General features: G+C 36.3%; 1 protein-coding gene across 1 annotated transcript in view; it reads right to left on the bottom strand.

Moving 5' to 3' along the window:
- Nucleotides 1-590: 590 nt before the first annotated feature.
- Nucleotides 591-20,793, bottom strand: part of LOC106883728 (secretory phospholipase A2 receptor) — a 156,623-nt gene continuing 136,420 nt past the window's right edge. Inside the window, exons 6-8 of the mRNA XM_089353994.1 lie at nt 8,622-8,748; nt 4,612-4,703; nt 591-753 (exon numbers count right to left, since the gene is read on the bottom strand). Of these exons, the coding sequence (XP_089210120.1) occupies nt 606-753; nt 4,612-4,703; nt 8,622-8,748 (367 nt within the window). The 3' untranslated portion in view covers nt 591-605. The remainder of the gene's footprint in view (nt 754-4,611; nt 4,704-8,621; nt 8,749-20,793) is intronic.

The raw sequence follows: 20,793 nt of genomic DNA, 5'->3' as shown, positions 1-20,793 counted from the left end.
TCGTAATACATATGCACACATGTATGTGTGTTAATACACACACACACACACACACACACACACACACACACACACACACACATATATATATATATATATATATATATATATATATATCACATTCATACATATCTGTATGCATGTATGTCATATATATTTATTATATAGTATAATATAATGGTTTTAAATTTTGGACCATGGAAAATAATTCAGCATGTGACTGATAATTTATTTTATCCGTCCGGAAAGGATGATAGGCAAGGTTTGCCTCAGTAGGATTTGAACAGAGGACGTAAAGAGTTAAAAATATTTTTTAAAAAAGCTATTAAACATTTTGTAGAACGCGTGAACGGCCTTGCCAACCCTTCGCTTTATAACACCATATTACTGAGTATTTCCTATGATATATATACTATTATATACTACTATATATATATTTAATATTATATTGCAGATACAATTATATAATTAATATTATAATATAATTTTAATTATATATAAAATAATATTATAATATAATTAATATTATATTTCAGATTTGCTAATGTATAACTTATTTGTATATACTGATACTAATAAAATGTTCATAATTTTGTTTATGATTTTCATCTCTTCCCTGATGTAATGTAAACACACATACCCGTTTTCTTCTGGCACAGGAATGGCTTCAGTAAGTGACACTCTCCTGACAACCATATGTTGACAGTCTTAATATATGGGTCGGCAAAGGCACAGGTGTTGTTCTTCAGTTGTCTATATATTTATAATAATGAGAGAAAAGAAGAAAAAATAAAGCAGTTCTTAAATATTCTGAAACTATAAACATTCATTCAAGTGACGTAGAGGTATGTTTGATGCAAGATTTACAATAACGAAGAGAAAACAGAGGCATATGGAGAAATACAATGAGACGGGATTTCAATCCTGGAGCGGAAGGATTTTCCAAGAAAGACTGTTACATTTTGGTTTTATGTAGTGAAGTAATTCTTTCTAATTTTGGCTCAAGGAAACAGATTTGGAGAGTGATGATAGTAATAATCAGTTGCCATCATCACTCGTGGGAAACTTATTTTTATTATCTCAGAAAAATATATACCAACTTATCTGGTTCAAGTATGATTGAATTAAGATTCTCGGAAGAAAATGGAGTTCTACAACTAATGTGATCAAGATTCAGAAGACAATAGAAATCTGGAAGATCTTTTAAAAATACAATGGTTGAATTGAACTCCGAACGTAATGTGAAGTAACTAAATGCCACAAGATATTATTTTCGCCCCTGAGTCGATTCTGTCATCGATTCTCTTTAGGTTAGAGAAATAGTTGCTTTTAATATTGGAACAATGCCAGAAATCACACCAACCTCAGGAGTGATTGTGAATATATCTTATCGAATCCAAAAAGATGAAAGTCGAAGTTGAGCGGCAAAATCTGAATTCAAAACATAAAGAACCAGAAAATATATCGTAAGGTATTTTTTTCTGACTCTCAAATGATTCAACCAATACACATTCCGAATAATAGGTAACATAGATAGGTACAAGGTCACAAATTTAGGAGAGGGTTAAGTCGATTAAATAGACTTTACATGTACTTTACATGTGGGATTTGAACTCAGAACCTAAAATGCCTGAACAAATACTTCAACATATTTTTGTTCGACGCACAAAGAATCCCGTTTGTCCGTGAAATAACAGGACGCAGATGCTTGCCGTCATTTTTACCTACTGACAGAGTTATTTGTTATTAACTTAAAAGCCGGCTTTTAAGCTATATAGCTTTTAAGCAGTTGACCCCGAGTGGGAAGATCTGCGAACAGATCTCTGACTTGTTTTGGAGAATTTGTTGCAATTGCTTCTTCTACATCCCAATGATGATCATATTCGTCGCAAAAAAAAAAAAAAAAAAAAAAAAATGTAAAAAAAAATCGCCGAAAACAATCGCAGTAACGAAAACAGGAATCCAAAATTTCTGGATTGCAGGTCCGGATTCGACCCAGAATGTTTTTAATTTACTCACAAAGTTAGCCTTTTAGATTATAAAAATTGTTATCGTATTAAGGCGGCAAGCTGGCGTAATCGTTAGCTCGCCGAGCGAACTGCGTAGCGGTATTTCGTCTGTGTGACACCGGTTGAAATGCTTAGCGGTATAATGACTCCGTGAATTTGGATTATTACTAATTATTTGAGTGCGTCTGTACAGTAAGTGAAAGTTTCCATTGACTGTTTTTGTGTGTTCTTGTTATAATTATTTGTGTGATAGTCTTCGTTCGAAAACTATCGTGTGTTTCCCCTATGGGGGAAACAGTAATTGCTGGTAAGATGCCGAATAGTGTATCTTCGTCTGGCGAAGAGGCGTCAACCGAGGGAAAAAATATCGAAAATTTATTGTTTGGAGAAGTTTCGGATTCTTCTGAAAGGGAGTTTCCAAATCTATCAAATTGTACTGTTACAAGGAGGAACATAAATGTGAAAAGCCTACAAACGGAAGAAAAACAAAAAAGAAGTTTTGCGTCGGCGGCTGGAGGTGGAACCCGCCAGCTGTCGACAAACAAAAGCGACATACTAAAGTATAAAGACCTGTTAAAAATTGAAAACGGTGTTGTCAAGATTCAACCACCGGAAGAATTTTTACTAACAGTTAAAAAAAAATTATTATTTTCAAAGTTTACTGTAAAAAAGAACGGAAAATCGAGCGAGTGAGCGAAGAAAAAACTGAACAATGTCTAAAGCCCATTTGGCAGGACATTACTTATCTAGCAAGAGGCAAGAAATTCGGTACCATTGAGGTACACTTAAAAAGCATTGAAACTGCACAAGTGCACTCAGTAAAATCTTTGGAAACCGAGGATATAATCTTAATACCTATTTACATGGGTATGGGGGACATCCAATATAAAAATACCAAAGGTCCCACCCCAAATTGACCCAATGTGGTTGATGGCGGCGGTCCTGGCAAAGAAGGTAGATGAGGTAAATATACTTCAGGCTATCGTCACCGAAAAACCATATTGGATCGGCCACACGGTCCACTTATTAATTCAAGGAGAAAAGGCTGTAATTGAACAACTTCCAGAAAAAATAGAAGTTGGGGAGGAGTTGTTCCTCAACGTTTTTGTCGAGGGTCGAAAACCCCGGTGTTTTTTGTGCGGCAAATTAGGCCACATTCGAAGGAACTGCAAGGAAAAGGAGGAAGACGAGGAAGAGGAGAAAGAAGAAAAAGACGAGAAGAAAACAACAAACAAAAGAAAAATACAATCAGCAGCTCAACCGAGAGTGGCGACTACGACAGAACAACGACCAAAAAAGACTGCAAGAAGAGAAAAAGAGGAGAAAGGCATAATAGCCGTATACAGTAAAGATACTGAACTAATGAGAGACATTCAATTAATTAAGACTGCAAAAAAAATAGATAACCTTTCGGAGAAATACAACAATTATGACGTGTATGACATCTCAAATAAGACTCATAGAATTTTACAAAACAAACACCGTAAGTCAGTATCATCTATGAGACTGGACTTTTAATAAGTCTATATTTAATGGACTACCAGCCCCGATAACGCGAGAAAAAGAAAAGGTGGAGACCCCACCTCCACCTGATAATTCTGTAATGAGACGGGATTTTAACAAACCTATTTCCCAAGACCTGCCACCTCCGACCCTGTATCATGAAAAGGTGGAGAGTCCCTCTTCACCGGACAAGCCCTGATTAACAGGTAAGACATGTCTGTTCACATTGGTTGTTTAAATGTTCGTGGTCTGTTGTCTAGCTGGAAGCAAGGACGCTTCCTAAATGACATCAGGTCAAGAAAATTGGATGTGATTGTTGCAACGGAAACCCGAGTAAAGGGACCAAGAGATCTGTCCCCACTCCTGAACGGCTACGAGAAATACGTTTCTCCGAGTCGGGCGGGAGGTGGAGCGTTGGTCCTACTAAAAAGAAACCGGGTAACCGAGAAAAAGTTGGTTTTTTTTCTGATCCAGAAGGCAGGCTAGTCGTTCTTGACATGACATTCAGTTGTGGCAAGATAATCAGGCTAGTTGCTATTTATGCACCCAATATTATGGGCCCGCAAAGTGAATATTTTCGTGACCTGGGCAAGTTCCTGGCCATGTCGCATTCGCTAGTATTGTTAGGAGACTTTAACACAATATGTGAGGCACTTATATAGAAGCTCTCTAGTTGGTTCGTTGCCCTGAACGTAATCTCTAGTTATGCCCAAGCAATTCTATAGATACTGAGACTAACAACTTTAATTAATTTAAATATTTCTAAACGAAAGTACTGATACATGATCAGCACTCATTACGTCTTTACTATTGTTTCATCAACCTGATTCTTTTTTACTCTGTTCATATCAAAAGACGTTTAAATAAACAAATGAACGATTTTATAAGAAAGGCTCAGTTCGGTTGCCCACCTCCTCTACTTGCACGCTAAAATCATTTAAAAGGTGACACATTAGATGGTATAGTTCTAGAAATCTTCAAATAGCTTGTAACTGTAATGTTTTTCAAAGTAAGTCATCCTTCCAGTCAGGGCTAACGCAGGGCAAAGCAACAACACCATCAACAATTACAATAAGTAAACAGATTCAATACTACTCACTCTTTAATGAATGGAAACCGACCTTCATTCCAAAAATTTATAGACACTGGTTTACCGTTAATCCACTGCCATTCGTAGGCACTTTTGTCTTCCTAGAATATAAAATATGGTAAGAGAAATAACACTGATGAAACACATGTCTAAACAATAAAATAGATAACAAAAATCTAAATGATATTGTAATATTTTTAAAATCGTTTTCAATGAAATTGGGTTGCGCACGTTCATAGGATGTATGATAACAGGTGGATGAAAAAGCTGACAAACTAGATTCAGGAGGAATTGGATGAAATGGATAGATTTCACAAAGATTGAAGATTGGAGTCCTCAAACCGAAAGGAATAGAGAAATTAAATACTGATACTCAAGAGTAGGTAAAACACAAGTTGATTTCTTTTTTACTGGTTATTTACAGTAGGAAGGAGAGCGCTCATAACATCTTATTATTCAGGCCTTCGAAATTGGTGGAAAGAAGAGAAGTTATTCTCAAACCAGGGGCCAGGATAGAAATCTTGCAATATCGTGATCTCTACAAGAAACTATGGACTTGGACTTGGCGGTGGTGTTTAACTGGATGATGGAAGAAGTCTAGCACCCAACGAGTTATAACTCAAAGGGCTGAAACAAATTTTACAATCCATCCTTTCTAACACCCTAACAATTAAACTGACATAAATTCATAATCCCAATCCGTCTTCATATCTAACGCCATCACTTGGTCCTTGGGTGGCTTTAGCGGAAAACACTCTATTGTAAGCATTTCGACCAAACCTCTCGGGTACTTCATCTCTTCTTCCCAACAGTCCTGGAGGTCGTGCAAAAATGTTATAGATGTTGCCTTTCCTCCTCTGAATAAGTCATGAAAAAAAAATTCCATTTTAATTTTGGGACAGGAGAGTTAATTTTACATTGCTACGATTCATCTATCTGGAGAACAAACAGAATGCATATCTAGAGAAGGCTACCTGCAATAGTTTAGTGATTGAAACAATGAATGCGCAACAGCTTGAAATTTGAGTCGATGTTCGGTATAAATCCTCGTTTGTGACACAAGTTAACATACATCACTAAGCTATATCTCACTAAATCTGCACGAGCTAGCGAGTGAGTATTTATGTAGTCGATCGAATCGCTAGAAATAGCAGCCAAATTTCTATCAAATTACGCCATATTGTCATATAAAAAGAAATATATAATGAATAATGTAGTCTCAGATTTACTGTTTCTGAAGAAAGACAGGAATAGTCATATCTGTAACGCCTTCGATCATAGATCCACTCCACAAGCACTTATGTGGGACAAAGCAACAACTCTTAATCCTCACTTTGGATTCTGTTAAGTATGTCTTTCACAAAGCACAAAGACCCAGCATTTTAAATGAGATCTTGTGGCGTAAGTAAAGTGAAATGGCTCCAAACGATGATTGAAACTGTTACACTGATGTGTAGCGATTTTAACTCACTGTCGGTGTAACAATTGCTCCACATTGATCAACATCAATAATGATTGCTCTCTAATATTGGCAAAATGGCAAAATACCCCATCGAGTTATTTTTTAGTACTTACTTTATCGATTTTGCAATGATGAAATAAACAAAATTGATCTTGGTGAAACTTATTTATTTAATTTTGATCGCATTTTCTCCTTTTTTTGTGAAAAGTTGTTGATTATAAGTGTCTAGTGGGGACCAATCGCTGGTTCACTGTATTTCTATTAACGAGAATGACAAAGGAGTATCTGAGAGTGTCTGCATAACACTGCATAGTATTTTATTTCAATGGCACCGGTTTATCGGTTTTCATGTCGGTATAGCCGACTAAACACATACATACGTACTCGCATGCGTACATGCATGCTTCATACATACATTCATCAATTAAGCTGTTTGTAAAAGGACGTAATTATAATGCCACAAGACATTTTGTCCCACGGCCTACCAATTTTGGCATCCATCAAATTCACATCATGAACAATTATTATTTTCAAATCTATATTAAGACATGCAACAATGTCCAAACGGCATGTTGCCCACTCACAGTAACTTAATTATACCTTCAGCAGATTTGCACACTGCATAGAAGTTGAAATGTCTAATTAAACAATTGAATAAAACGGCTAATTAATTAATTAACTTCTCACTCATATATGTAATGAGTGTCAGCAAGTCGGGAAATTTTACAATATTTCACTTGTCATCATCATTTGACTTGGTTACTAATAGCTTCAACGAAACTCAAGCGACGCCTTCGGAAAATAGAATTAAGTTGATTCAGGTGCCGAATGGTCGCCAATTCTTTTCTTATTGCTGATACAGCATTGTGTTAAAAGCCAAAACATTTTGCTGTTGTTGTTTAACTCAGATCTGACCTAATAGAGTTGATCTATTATTAAAGACCTTCCACCAGTCTTGACCGTTTTGGAGTACTTATAGTTTAATGTGTTCTTTTTAGAGTGAGAAGGACGTATTTTTGAGCAAATTTGACAGCTATTCCCAGAAGGTTTTGCAACAGTGTTGAGGTTCCTTCATTCGGCTCGAATTCAAACACATAATCATCGTTAATTCTGACTACACATTTATAAGAATAAAAACAAATATAAAAACAAAATACATACTCTAATATTAGAAACACTTTTCATAGCTGCAAGAAGTGAGAGTGCTACTCAATTGACTTCTTTTGATTATCACAAAGTCAGTTTGTGGAGTTCAAAAGTGTGAATTTTATTGAATCGTTTTCAGTATATAGCCTAAGGACAGAAAGATAAAGTGAATTCTAAATGAAACCCAAGTTGAGCTAAGGTGGGATTTGAGCGCTGAGGGACAAAACCAAATATATCAAGGCGTTGCATTGATCTGCCTCGTAATGTCGAGTTCTACTTTTCCTTGGGATATGGAGGAGAAGGCAACGTGAAGCCACATTAGTTAGTCTCACGTCAGCCGGTGCTTTATCTCATATCCAACACATGACACACAATTATCTACTTATCAGGTGGGATTATTTTATGATATTAAAAGATTTCACAACAATAGTAAATATTTCTATTATCTGTTAAATTGGAAAATAAATAAAAGCAACATATTATAAATTTCTGGTGCTCAAAGCATCACTGAATGACGTTTACAAAATCTTCATCATGAAGAAGAAGAAGAAGAAGAAGAAAAATTATTTTAATCAAACAGGGGCTAATTTTGAATGGTGGTAAATATATCATTCGCTACTCTGTCCCAAGCAGCTGCTGTCATTTTTTTTTTTCTTACAGATATTTGCGTGGACTAGTTCCCTCTATATTAAATTCTTATAGAAATTACTATAGAAGGTGAGAACTTATATAGTGAAATTATATTGCACCTTGGCACCCCACTAATAATACAATACCCAACTCACACGGTAATCTCGGCAAAGATATTTTTCTTTTTTTGAAATATAGATATTGTACTTGGATTAAATATTTCTAAGTTATATTACGACTTCACTAAACAACTAGCGTCTCCATAATGCTCTCATGTTATTTACTGCCCTTAAAGCGGCGAGTTAGCAAAATCGTTAACACGCGGGGCAAAATGCTTAGCAGCATATCCTCTTGTTTTTAAGTTCTAGGTTCAAATTCCGCCGAGGTCGACTATGCCTTTCATCCTTTCACGAGTCGATAGAACAAATACCAGTTGAATACTGAGATCAATGTAATCGACTTCCTTCCTTCCCCGAAATTGCTGGCCTTGAGCCAACATTTGAAACCGATATTTACTGTCCTTTTGAGTTCACACTGTCTCCAGTGTACTGCTACCTAAGTTAAGAACTACTGAAATAGAAGTCCAATCTACATTACGTATTTTGAGATATTTCATAGCTGGCCGTTAACGTAAAACTCGACTGTACAATTTTGAATTCTGAGAAAAATCATGATCGCTCTAAATACCTAGCACTCCCATAGCGCTCTCTTGACATTTGCAACTCCTTGTGAGCTCAAAAACCCCAGCTTTCAGAACCACTATAATAAATTAATTTCTTACGTCTTCTATATAGCGAAGTCCAATCCACACTGACTTGAGATACTTCATAGCTTGGTCATTGACGTAAAACTGCTCCGTGCGATCTTCAATTGCTATCAGTTCACTGTCTTCCATTTCACAAGTAAATCTAACGTTTAAATAAATACATAGAAAAAAATTATTATTCACAAATAAATAAAATACGTTTAATCATGATGTCTGTTACAGACTTAAAGTATTACAGTTCAGGCAAAGTTGAAATAAAGTTACAATAATTGCAGTTGTGGTTCATGTTTAGCCCCAGGTCAACAAAAGATGAGCAGGCCTATGATCGAAGATGCTCCGGTGATGACCATATCAACTTTTTATACATCTAAGACTTCATTGTCCAATGTATTCTTCCTTTTTAAAGAGAGTCGTGTGTGATAAGAGGGTCATATAGCGGCTAGTTTTAGAAGGTCGAATGACCCCATAGAAGACCCCCTACCACCTCCACCTCAACTCCTTTAGGTTTGTTTTTACACTTTATCGATCTCTTTCAGTCGTTTCTTACATATACAAGATTATTGCTTTGTAGACGGGTTGTCTTTTGAATCGACAAGAATATTGATTTACTATTTTATAAAACAGAAGTAGACCTCTACTCAGTCGATCGACTTGCTAGAAATAGCAGACAAATTTCTCTCAAAATCACACGTTGCCGTCTTTAAAACGGGAAGGACGTGTTACATATATAGTTTAAATGTTAATAAAATACTCGATGATCACGACTGCAATGCCTTCCATTATAAGTCTGATCAATCAGGATAGACATTATGCGCAGTACCAACAACAATAAAACCTCGGTAAAGAGAGAGAGACAGTCTCTGCGCGATTGCTCTTCCCATTATACCCTATCGTCTAAAATTGAAAAGACATTGGATAAGTGCAGTTCGCGTTATGCAGTGTGTAAATAAGAATAAATAAAATAATGATAATGAGAGTAGTCATGGCTGGAAAGCCTTTGACAATCGGTCTGATCGATCAGGATGGACTTGCAATTAATCATCATCAACAATAATTCGAATGGATAAATAGTAAAAATTATTACCTGTAGGATTTGAACTCAAAATCAAGTGGGAGGAAACTTATAACAGTAATAAATTAATGGCAACATACAAAGCCAGCACTAAATAATTTATTAATCAGTGAGAGAATTTATAGAATTTTAATATTTTTAAGGGAACAGTCGAAAGAACAACTCCAGTACGATTCAGTAAGCAACAACGTACTCGCTCACCTGCTGGAAATAGTAGCCAGAAATTACTTTAAATACAATCTAGTGTCTTAAAAAATATGAAAACATAATGATCAAATATAGAAAAATATGAGATAGTTACAGTTACAACGACTTTGATCACACAAAGATGCAGATCTATAACCAAAGGAGAACAACAACTACATTATAAGGGATGAGGGGACACGGGAGTCACACGCAGTCAACCAATCCGCAAGAAATAGTAACATCGTAGCTGTGTGGTAAGAAACCTGATTCCCAACAACATGGTTCTGGATTTAGTCCCACTGCGTGTGTGTGTATATATATATATATATATATATATATATATGTATATGTAGTGAAACTACCTACCCCCATTAGATACAAAACTACTATCGCCATTCTTCTCAGTTACATATAAACAAACGCGAACGTAGGGGAAAACACCAGCCTTGTCATCACGTGACTGATTATTATTTGAAGCGGCAAATTCTTCGAACCTTTCCCGCCAGAACGCAAACTGACCAATCACAGCCCTTAATAAGGTCACGTGATGGTGTATATTTCTGATGTCTGGTGAGCCCCCTTAACGCCTTAAATAGATCAACTCATACCCAACAATTTGTCTCGGTTCAGTTTCTCTTTGAGAGCTGTTCCGTGTACCACACGACAGCAGCAGCAACAAATAGCCAGCGACCACTTCAACAGCTTCGTCCAGCCAACGATGACCACCGCCGTCGCCACTTCAGCAGCAAGAGTCTACGACTACTATCCAGCATCATCGTCATGACCAACACGATTACTACCAAGCATCAATCTCCACCAGCGTCAACACGACTTACTATGTACACCAAGCCAAACCTCCGCGGCACATCTCTCTCTTCGATTCTGTTAGGTGACTCAGCTTCACCACGGTAAATAAACAGACAAGTTTTCTCAGCCAGCGACGAACATCTGTATAACAAGAATCACGGCCCGGCATCGATGCCACGACATCACAACTAGTGATCAGCACTGCCACACTCAGCCAACTCACTTTCACATACAGAACTTTTCCTATAGTGTACTAAAGAACTGGTATAATTGCTCACGTGTTATTGACTCTCTTTCTATCTGCTGTAATAATACACATACATGTATCACTCACATACATACTTTTCTTTGTATGACGGCCTGTCTTTGATTATGTTATTATATGTCGCATTCACACTCTCACACAGACATACATCTTTAACGCTACAATAAATATCTCTGTTATTCATCTAATACGGTTGTGGTCTTTCATTACTGGTCATCTATGTTATCGTCGCATAACATATTATGTATATCATCATTATTGATATATATTATTTTGTGTTCGACCGTGTGACACGTTTAAATAAAAGGAGTCCTCTCTTTTTTCCATTCGTCACCATTTCTCCTTTTTTGAGTTCGCACGGTCGTTCCTTACATATATATATATATATATATATATATATATACATACACACACACATAAATATATGTGTGTGTGTATGACATATATATATATATATATATATATATATATATATATATATATATATATATACATACATATATATATACCAAAATTTAATTTTTCAAAAATTTATTATTCAAATTTACTGTTGAAAAGATCTCAAGGATCAAAACCGGTTCTGTAATGTTCTTTATAAAAGTATTTTAGCATTTTCTACTTTGTCTGTTTTTCCATATATATATATATATATATATATATATATATATATATGCGTGATCATATTCTGATTGAATGTTGTTTGCGTCAACATGTACCTCCTTGCGACAATGTAACCTTTAATCTAATCAAGATATCCTTGGCCTGAAGAGTAGCCGGTGGTATGCACCTCACTTGGATTTTACCGCTTCTGAGGTACCACTGGCTATGAAACATATGTAGCCCGGATTTTTTCTACTCCGTTCCGTAACTCGGAACCCTGGTCGCCTTCCGTGGAACAAAAAAAGAAATTTTTCTGCTCATCGATCTTCGATAAAGAAAAATAATCCACAACCTTCCGTCTCAATAAGCCACTATTGTTCCTGAAAGTTGTTTTTTTTTTAATATTTACTACAGATTGCTCGAAGCTAACTTTCTACACCTCGTTCCCTGGATCTTACGCACACACACACACACACACACTTATATAGGCATATATATATATATAGGCGTGGTTGTGTGGTAAAATGCTTCTGAACCACGTGTCTTCTGTTATAGCCTCGGGCCGACCCAAGCATTGTGAGTGGATTCGGTTGGTGGAAACTGAAAGAAGCTCGTCGTATATATGTATATATATGTATATATATGTATATATATATATATATATATATATATATATATATATCCATGTATCTTTGTGTCTGTGTTTGTTCCCTCACCACCGCTTGACAACCGGTATTGGTGTGTTTGTGACTCCGTAACCTAGCGGTTCGGCAAAAGACCCCGATAGAATACGTACCAGCTCTTAAAAAAAGTACTAGGGTCGATTCCTTCGACTAAAAATTCAAGGCCGTGCCCCAGCATGGTCACAATTTAGTGACTGAAACAAGTAAAAGAATGAATATGTATATTTCGTTGCACTCCGTCGGTTACATCGACGAGGGTTCCAGTTGATCCGATCAACGGAACAGACTGCTCGTGAAATTAACGTGCAAGTGGCTGAGTACTCCACAGATACATGTACCTATAACGTAGTACTCGGGGAGATTCAGCGTGACAAGGGTGGCCCTTTGAATTACAGGCACAACAGAAGCAGGAAGAAAGAGTACAGCATGATTCACCACCCCCTGCCGGAACCTCGTGGACCTTAGGTGTTTTCGCTCAACGTCCGGTCTGGGAATCGAAACCGCGATCTTATGGCTGTGAATCCGCTGCCCTAACCACTGGGTCATTGCGCCTTCGCCATATATACATATGTGTGTGTGTGTGTATGTTACAAGCAGAGAGAAATTGGTCCTAGTACTTGACAGTTACTTTGAACTCTGAACGCGAAGAGCTGAAACAAATACCCACAAGGCATTTACCAACACTCTCGTGATCCTGCCGACCGACCGTCTCGATCACCAACCGCATTAATCTTATCAGTCTGTGTCGGTGCTGCAAAGGTCATGTTCTGCTACAGCATCTGTAAATCCATGCTTGCAGTCAATGAACTAAGTGGTTCTTTCTGTTGTGTGCAAGCAAACCACATAATATCTTCTGTAAGGAAGTTTATGTCATTTGAATCCGTTCGATGAAATTTATAAATAACATGTCTAGTCTTAAAAAAAAAAAAATGTTTGTCTGTGAAAATCAAATTCTATCCCGAGGCAAAAAGAAAAAAAGAAAGAAAGAAAATAGCAATAACTGCAGCAACAAAAATAACAGCACAAGTTTAACAAATAGAAAACATAATTAATTCTTTTTAAGAGAAATATTTGGTCCAAATATGGGAACCAAAAATTAATTCCCTCTGTCAATACTTTCATTATATGAGGTATCATATTACATTGGATTTTAAATGACGTGAACAAAAATCACTGACAAAACACACTGAAACAACCCTGATAATTTTTTAGCATTTGCATAGACTTCAAATATGTAAATAATTGAGCGACTGTTTGGTTTTTAATTTGGGTTTTGGGTTAGGTTTGGACTTGGGCTTGGCTGTGTTTAGTTTGTTGTTTTAAACTCAGCGTATGAATTCTATATTGCATAAACTCGTGCAGGTCAATAAGGAAGAGGTAGAAAATTAGGACATTTTAGTATAAACTAGTTCATACAGTGAAAAACATTACTCCACCCCCATTTTCGTGGGAATAGAGTTGAATGACGGAGGAAGAGAGGAGAGAGAGAGGAAACGGAGGTCTCTTTGGATCGAGATTGAATAAGAATAGGAAAAAAATGGGAAAAAAGAGAGGAGAAACAGAAAAAATGTAAAGGAAAGGGTAAAAAAAGAAAGAAATATTGAGGAATAAAGAAAAGAGGAAAAGGGAAGATAAATTTTGAAAAGTAATGAACGAAAAAAATGGGAGGGTGGGAGGCTAAGTTCTTTTATCTTTTACACGTTTCATTTATTGAATTGCGGCCATGCTGGTGCACCGCTGTGAAGAGTTTTATGGAACAAATCACACCTGCACTTATTTTTGAAAAGTTTCTTATTCGAGCGGTTTCTGCTGATAGTAGAACAAACACAAACATACACACACGTGCGCGCGTGTGTATACGTCTTTCAGTTTCCGTTGACTAAATCCATTCACAAGGCTTTGGTCGGCCCAGGCTATAGTAGAAGGCCACATAGTTGGAAAGCAAGCTTCTTACCCAGACACCCACGCCTGTTTGTTTTCGAAGAGATTACCGGGAGTTGAAACCGAGTTGCAGAATTGTGATGATTGAAATTCTGAAGGAAAGAAAATTACGGAGTTGTGACATTATCGTTTATTTTTTTTATTTGCTTCAATCATTAAGGTGCGGCCATGCTGTCGCACCATCTTGAACAATTCTATCGAACGAATCAACTTCAGTACTTATTTTTTTAAAGCCTGGAACTTCTATTACTACTTTTTTTTACGAAAATTCAGGTTACAGGGACGTAAACCCACCAACACTGGTTATCAAGCGGTGGTAGGGAACAAACACAGATACACATGGATATATATATATATATACAAATTGGTGTAGGCGTGGTTGTGTGTTAAGAAGTTTGCATAGGCGCAGGCGGTGTTGGTTTGTTTACGTCTCTGTTACTTAGCGTTTCGGCAAAAGAACCCGATAGAATAAGTACCAAGCTTAAAAAGGAAATAAGTACCGTGATGTATTAGCATGACTAAAATTTCTCAAGGCGGTGCCTCAGCATGGCCTTGGTCTAATGACTGAAACAACTATAATATACATATATATATATATATATATATATATATATATATATATATATATATATATATATATACACACACACACACACGACGGGTTTCTTTCAGTTTTTGTCGACCAAATCCGCTCACAAGGCTTTGGTCGGCCCGAGACTCTTGCACAAGATGCTACGCAGTAGAACTGAACCCGGAATCACACCTTCTCATATCTTTTTCAAGACCATTAAGAAAGTAAATTAAGTGAAATCGCTCTCATTGAATTGAAAGAGGACCACGAATTTGACTTGGTATTTCTATTTTATCTATAAGGATTATAATACGTTGATCATACCGAAAGCATTTACATTAAAACAACTTATTTTATTCTAAAGGAAGAAAATGTAATGGACGGAACCGATCCACAGTATATTACTGGTACTACTGTCACCGTTTAATAGAAATAAAAACTTGTTATTTACTTTACATTCAAGTTAACTTATTTTACCGTCCCTTCTAGACAGAAGAACTGAAATAATTCATATACTGCTTTCATTTCAAGCTATGTCCCAATATCTATCAGACAAATTGTCATCCTAACGTCAAGGCAGGAATTCATTATCTACATGTCCCATCTATTTTACTTCAAAATTCCACTTCCATTGCTTCTGCATCCTCGTTACCAGCGAGATGGTGGTGATGGTGATGGGGTAGTGAAGATGGCTGAAATAAGAGAACACCGAAACAAATGCAATACAATATGTCTTTAGAGTTCTTTCAGTTCTTAGTTCAGATCTCGTTGGGGAATACTTTGCTATATACGTATATACATGTCATAAGTGCACGAAATCCCATGCTACCCAAATATGACAGAATTGCAAAAGCCTTCATAGAGTATCGGTTTACAAGCAGTTTCTTTTTTTTAACCTCAGTGTACTTTACAGCAAATAAAAATATTTTGGTGCACTTTCTGCAAAACGGGGGGAAATGTAACATAGGTTAAATAACTAAATCAAGAAAACCATACAAGGCATATATATATATAAATATATACATACACATACGTACATCCACATACATACATACGTACATACATACATACATACATTATTATTACTCTTATTACTAAGGCAGCGAGCTGGCAGAATCGTTAGCAACGCCGGGCGAAATGCTTAGCAGCATTTCGTCCGTCGTCTCGTTCTGAGGTCAAATTCCGCGAGATCAACTTTGCTTTCATCTTTTTAGGGTCGATAAAATAAGTATTTATTTAACACCCAATTATAGAATATCTGTAATTACTGGTAGAAATAAGAATTTACAATTTCACCAAAAGCGAGAGAGAGAGAGAGACGGATAGAGAGATGTGTGTACTTGAGTGCGTATATATGTACATGAATGAAATGGAATGCATAGATATATGTATGTGTGTTTATGCATGTATATTTTGAAGAAAGTTTTTATGAAGAAATTTTTGTCTCTGACGAAATATGAAAACAGACAGAATCACATGTTATTTGTTTGTATATATTATCGGGCATAAATAAGAAATAAAAAAAAACATGAAAAACCTGAATGCTACTTTAAAGAAATATAAGAAAAAGAAATGAAACCTGTGTTATAACTCATGTCAAAGAACCGAGGGATCGGGTTTCAAATTTATTTTGATTGTTGCCAGTATCTAGATTTGACATTCGGTTTTCTTTTGTGTTGAAAGATTTTCCATATGTCTAAACCAATGAAATGATGTTTGAAGGTCTCAGTAAATAAAAATAGGATTATTGTTATTGTTGTTGTTGAACCCCAGGTCAAACGGGATTGAGCAGACGTATGATCAAAACGCATTCCTGCTTTGATCAAGCCATCTCTACGTATGTCTAGGATTACACTGTCTAATGCGTCCTTCTTATTCTAAAACGGTAGGGTGTGATTCAAGGGAATTTGGTTCCTGTTGCTAGCCGTTCGAGCGATTGCTTAGACGTTCCCACGTACGGTATAAAATACGTATATATGGTGGGGTTTAATCTCTGAAGGCATAAAAAAAGGGAACTTCTGCGTATGTATACCAGTGTTTGTTCATGTGCGCGTGTGTGTGCGTGATTGCGTCTGTGTGTGTGTGTGTGTGTGTGTGTGTGTGTGTGTGTGTGTGTGTGTGTGTGCGCGTGCGTGCGTGCGTGCGTCGTCGTGTGTAGGGAAGTGTCTGAGAAATTTTGAGAATATCTACTTGACATTTACGGATGTAAACTAAGACGTCATCCTTGGAGAATAGGCAAGAAAAGAAGAAGGGAGTTAGATGAGAAAGGGGTATTTTAAGGATAAGCAAAGTATTAGAGATGACTGATGGGGATTGAGTTAAAGTATATTAGAACAATGAAGTAACTGTTTGGCTGGATTCCGTTGAAGTTTTAACATATCAAAGAGCGTAAGATAACTTGATTCACTACATGACGATGAGCAGCAGGGAGGAAGCTCTTCAGATATTAAATAGAGATTTGGTTACTATTTCTAGCAAGTTGAACGACCCTTGAGAAGTTTCCCATACAGTATACAATAATAGTGACATGTTTCCAGCATGGTCTAAGCTGTGATGGCTGAAACAAACTCAAGATCTTAAGAGATAGCTAACTATTCAGCTACAATTCCCTGACAGCTGTAGATATAAATACATGCTTAAAAGGCTGTTTAGCTAATCTAATTAATTATCTGGATGTTTTTACTAACTGAACTAATTAGATTTACATTGAGAAATGTTTTCAAACATTTTCATGTATCTCCCTCCTTTACCAGCTCACCGTATCAATTCTTCTTTACACACACACACACGCGCGCGCGCGCTATATAAATTTAAGACTAGTATTCATACAATCAACATTAATGAAAATAAATCTAGCAAAAATGATAAAGAATTTTCAACTAAAAAAATTCCCTTGCTACAACTCTAAAATTTCCCACAGGAATCCTAAATTTTCTACCAGGTTAAGAATTGGTGGCATAGATGTTCGGTAAAACTAATGTCATTAAGCATTATTCATCGTGACTATTAGCGACGTAACAGTATTAGTACCAAAAGTCAATTTTTATATCCAATTTAATTTGGATGTCTTGTGAGAGCGCTGATTAATGCGCAGTATTCGGCGCTCTAACAAGACATCCACATTATGTTGAATATAAAGACTGCCTTTATTCATAGTAATTTGGACCTTGGATAGAAAATACATAATCTTTGAATAAAGAGAAGCGTATAGTCTTCTGAATGAAACCCATGAAAAGATGGGGTTCATTTCAGCAGGTACCGGGATGAAACTACATACACCATTGCTTCATAGGTTCTACATCTATGCCAGTTCTCTAAGGAGGTCGATCGGCAGAATAGCCAGGACGTCAGACTAACCTTATACAGTAGTGTTCCGGTATAAGGTAGTCTTCTCGTATTGAGCTAAAATTCCATTGAAGTCAACCTTGTCTTATCTTTTATCTTTCTGGGTCGATAAATAAAGTACTAGCCAGTTTTTAAGGGTCAATTTATTTTCCCGCTCACTATCTCAGAATCTTCAACTTTGTGACGTAGATCTGCACCGCCTGGAATAACCAGGCCTAAGCAAAAACAACATTAACGCTTATTATTAAATAAAGCTGCTTAATATTTTCTTTATAGTTTCCAACCGAAATGCAAATATCTAGAAACAGTGTAGTTAGTTTAAAGCTAAAATGAGTTGAGCAGAATTGTAAGGATGCATTTTCACTACTGATTCTGGCTAAAAACAGAAAAATTCAGAGTTATTAGCTTTTAAAGTTTGCAAATTTTGGATAATTTTAGCCAGTCGTAAGCTACTGACACATTCATGCTTGTTTCCATATGTCGGAGACCCCCTTCGGTCACGAATGACCATGGGATTGCACCTAGAAAGTTACCCTCCAAGGCACAAGTCCGGGCAAGGTTGTTTATGGAAGACCAGCAGTCGCCCATGCACACCGGCCCCCCTCTTCACGCCGCCTGTGTCATCCAAGGGAAAGACAAAGGCCGATACAGCTTGGCACCAGTGACGTCGCAGCCCATTTCTACAGCTGAATGAACTGGAGCAACGTAAAATAAAGTGTCTTGCTCAAGAACACAACACGCAGCTCGGTCCGGGATTCGAACTCACAACCTCACGGTCGTAAGATCGATGCTCTAACCACTGAGCCATGCGCCTTCACCTGTTTCCATAGTAATCAGCCAAACATGAGAACTCTTTTGTATGCGATATAGTACATGTTGACAAATACATTCTACGTGAAAGCATGTGCATCGATGCTGTGTTCTGCTGCTTGCACCTTGATCGAGAGATGTGTCTAAAGATAATAGCCAAATAGGCCTTAAATCATGCGCCTCCCAAATTTTATTATTATCATTATTATTATTATTATTATTATTATTATTATTATTATTATTATTATTATTATTGCTGTTGTTGTTGTTATTATTATTATTATTTTGTTTTTGCATAATCGTATGAATTTCTGAATGTAGAATACAAATTCGCAAAAATTTTCTGAAAATTCCAAAAAATTAAAAAAGTCCTTGAGGATCATTTGTCGTGCGTAAAGCAGAAGTTGATTTATTTACTGTTTAATATTAAAACATTTTTTCTGACTGGGTGAAAATTATCAAACTTTAAACCTCTATAACTTTTTAAAAAACTTTTCTGGAAAAAGTGAAATATTTCCTGTGATTCAGCTTTGAAAACTACATTAATATACCAAATTAAAAAATTTTCAATAAACTTTGAAATTTTTACAGCTGTAGCCAAACAGAAAAGATCCTGGACCTGCTAAAGGTATCATATCGTCAAGATGTGAAGCCGAGTAACGGATGAATTTTATTAACCATTAGTAAATAATCATTCATACTAACCACAACCGATGAAGGAATCTTCTGAATTCAGCAATGATTCATGATTTCATTGTCTTAGAAATAAATACAAAACAACAGGAGAGCTACTTAGTGGGAGATTGGCTTGCTAGAAATTGCTGCCTGCTTGCCCCGAAAGTGCCGTGTAGATGAACTGAACCCGAAACCGCGTGGTTGCAAAGTGAGTTTCTTAACCACAAATACACTGCATGACGTTTTGTAGGCATACTATGTAAGAATGCTCAGTTTCGTGGCTGAAATATGCCCCGAAAACACGAACACAGTATATAATCCCCAGGACAGAAAGAGTGGGACAAAGTGTATGTTAATGACAAGACAGGTATTAATCTGTCATACTTTTACACACTTTCGATCAACTGAATTTCACTCAAGAAGATCTTGGGTAGACTTGAGGTTATAGTGCAACACATTGGTCAAAGTGTCACATAAGAAGATCGAACACGGTATCTCATAATTGCGAAGTGAACTCCTCAAGCACTGAGCCATGGTTTAAACACATAAATTCACACACACACACACACACGCTTGCGCGCGCGAATGTAAGGGGTAACTTAAACCGATAAAGGATTCTTATTATACAAGTAGAGAAAAATTTGATTATTCTTTTCATTGTATTCAAGATATGTTAAAGCTGAAGCTATTTTTAATATTATAGGGTATCGTTTATTAATTCTTTCTTTCTTTTTTTGTTCAATATTTTTTCTTCCTTGATTTCACTTTCAAGTGTATTCAATGTGTTATTGAACCTGTTGTCATCTTCTCATGTTTATTAAAAAGAAAAAAAAAAGAAAAACAGAATAAGATAAACAAATATTTTTTAAAAAAGAGAAAGGAAAAATTTTCTTCTAAAAATACCAGTCTGATCATTAATCAATAAACAAAACTATATATACACGCGCGCGCTCACAGAGAGAGAGAGAGAGAGGCATTAGTACCAATCGCATTTTGTTTTTTATTGTTTTTTTTTCCTTTTTGCATGTATATTGAGATAGTAACAAAGAGCTATATTGGAGATTTGTTTTCGTGTTGAAAATAGCTCAGCTGGATATCTCCTATTATCTGTTATAGCGAGAGATAGATATAGGTTGCTCTCATGCAATGCACCTAATAATGAAAAATTAAACAATTGGAGACAGTATACAACAGAGCGACCTTAATTGGTGCTAGAATTTTTACGGACAAGT

Source organism: Octopus bimaculoides, chromosome 6 (assembly GCF_046866305.1).
Source record: "Octopus bimaculoides isolate indiv1 chromosome 6, ASM4686630v1, whole genome shotgun sequence".
Lineage (NCBI taxonomy): Eukaryota > Metazoa > Mollusca > Cephalopoda > Octopoda > Octopodidae > Octopus > Octopus bimaculoides.
This window is presented reverse-complemented; position numbering and strand designations above follow the sequence as displayed.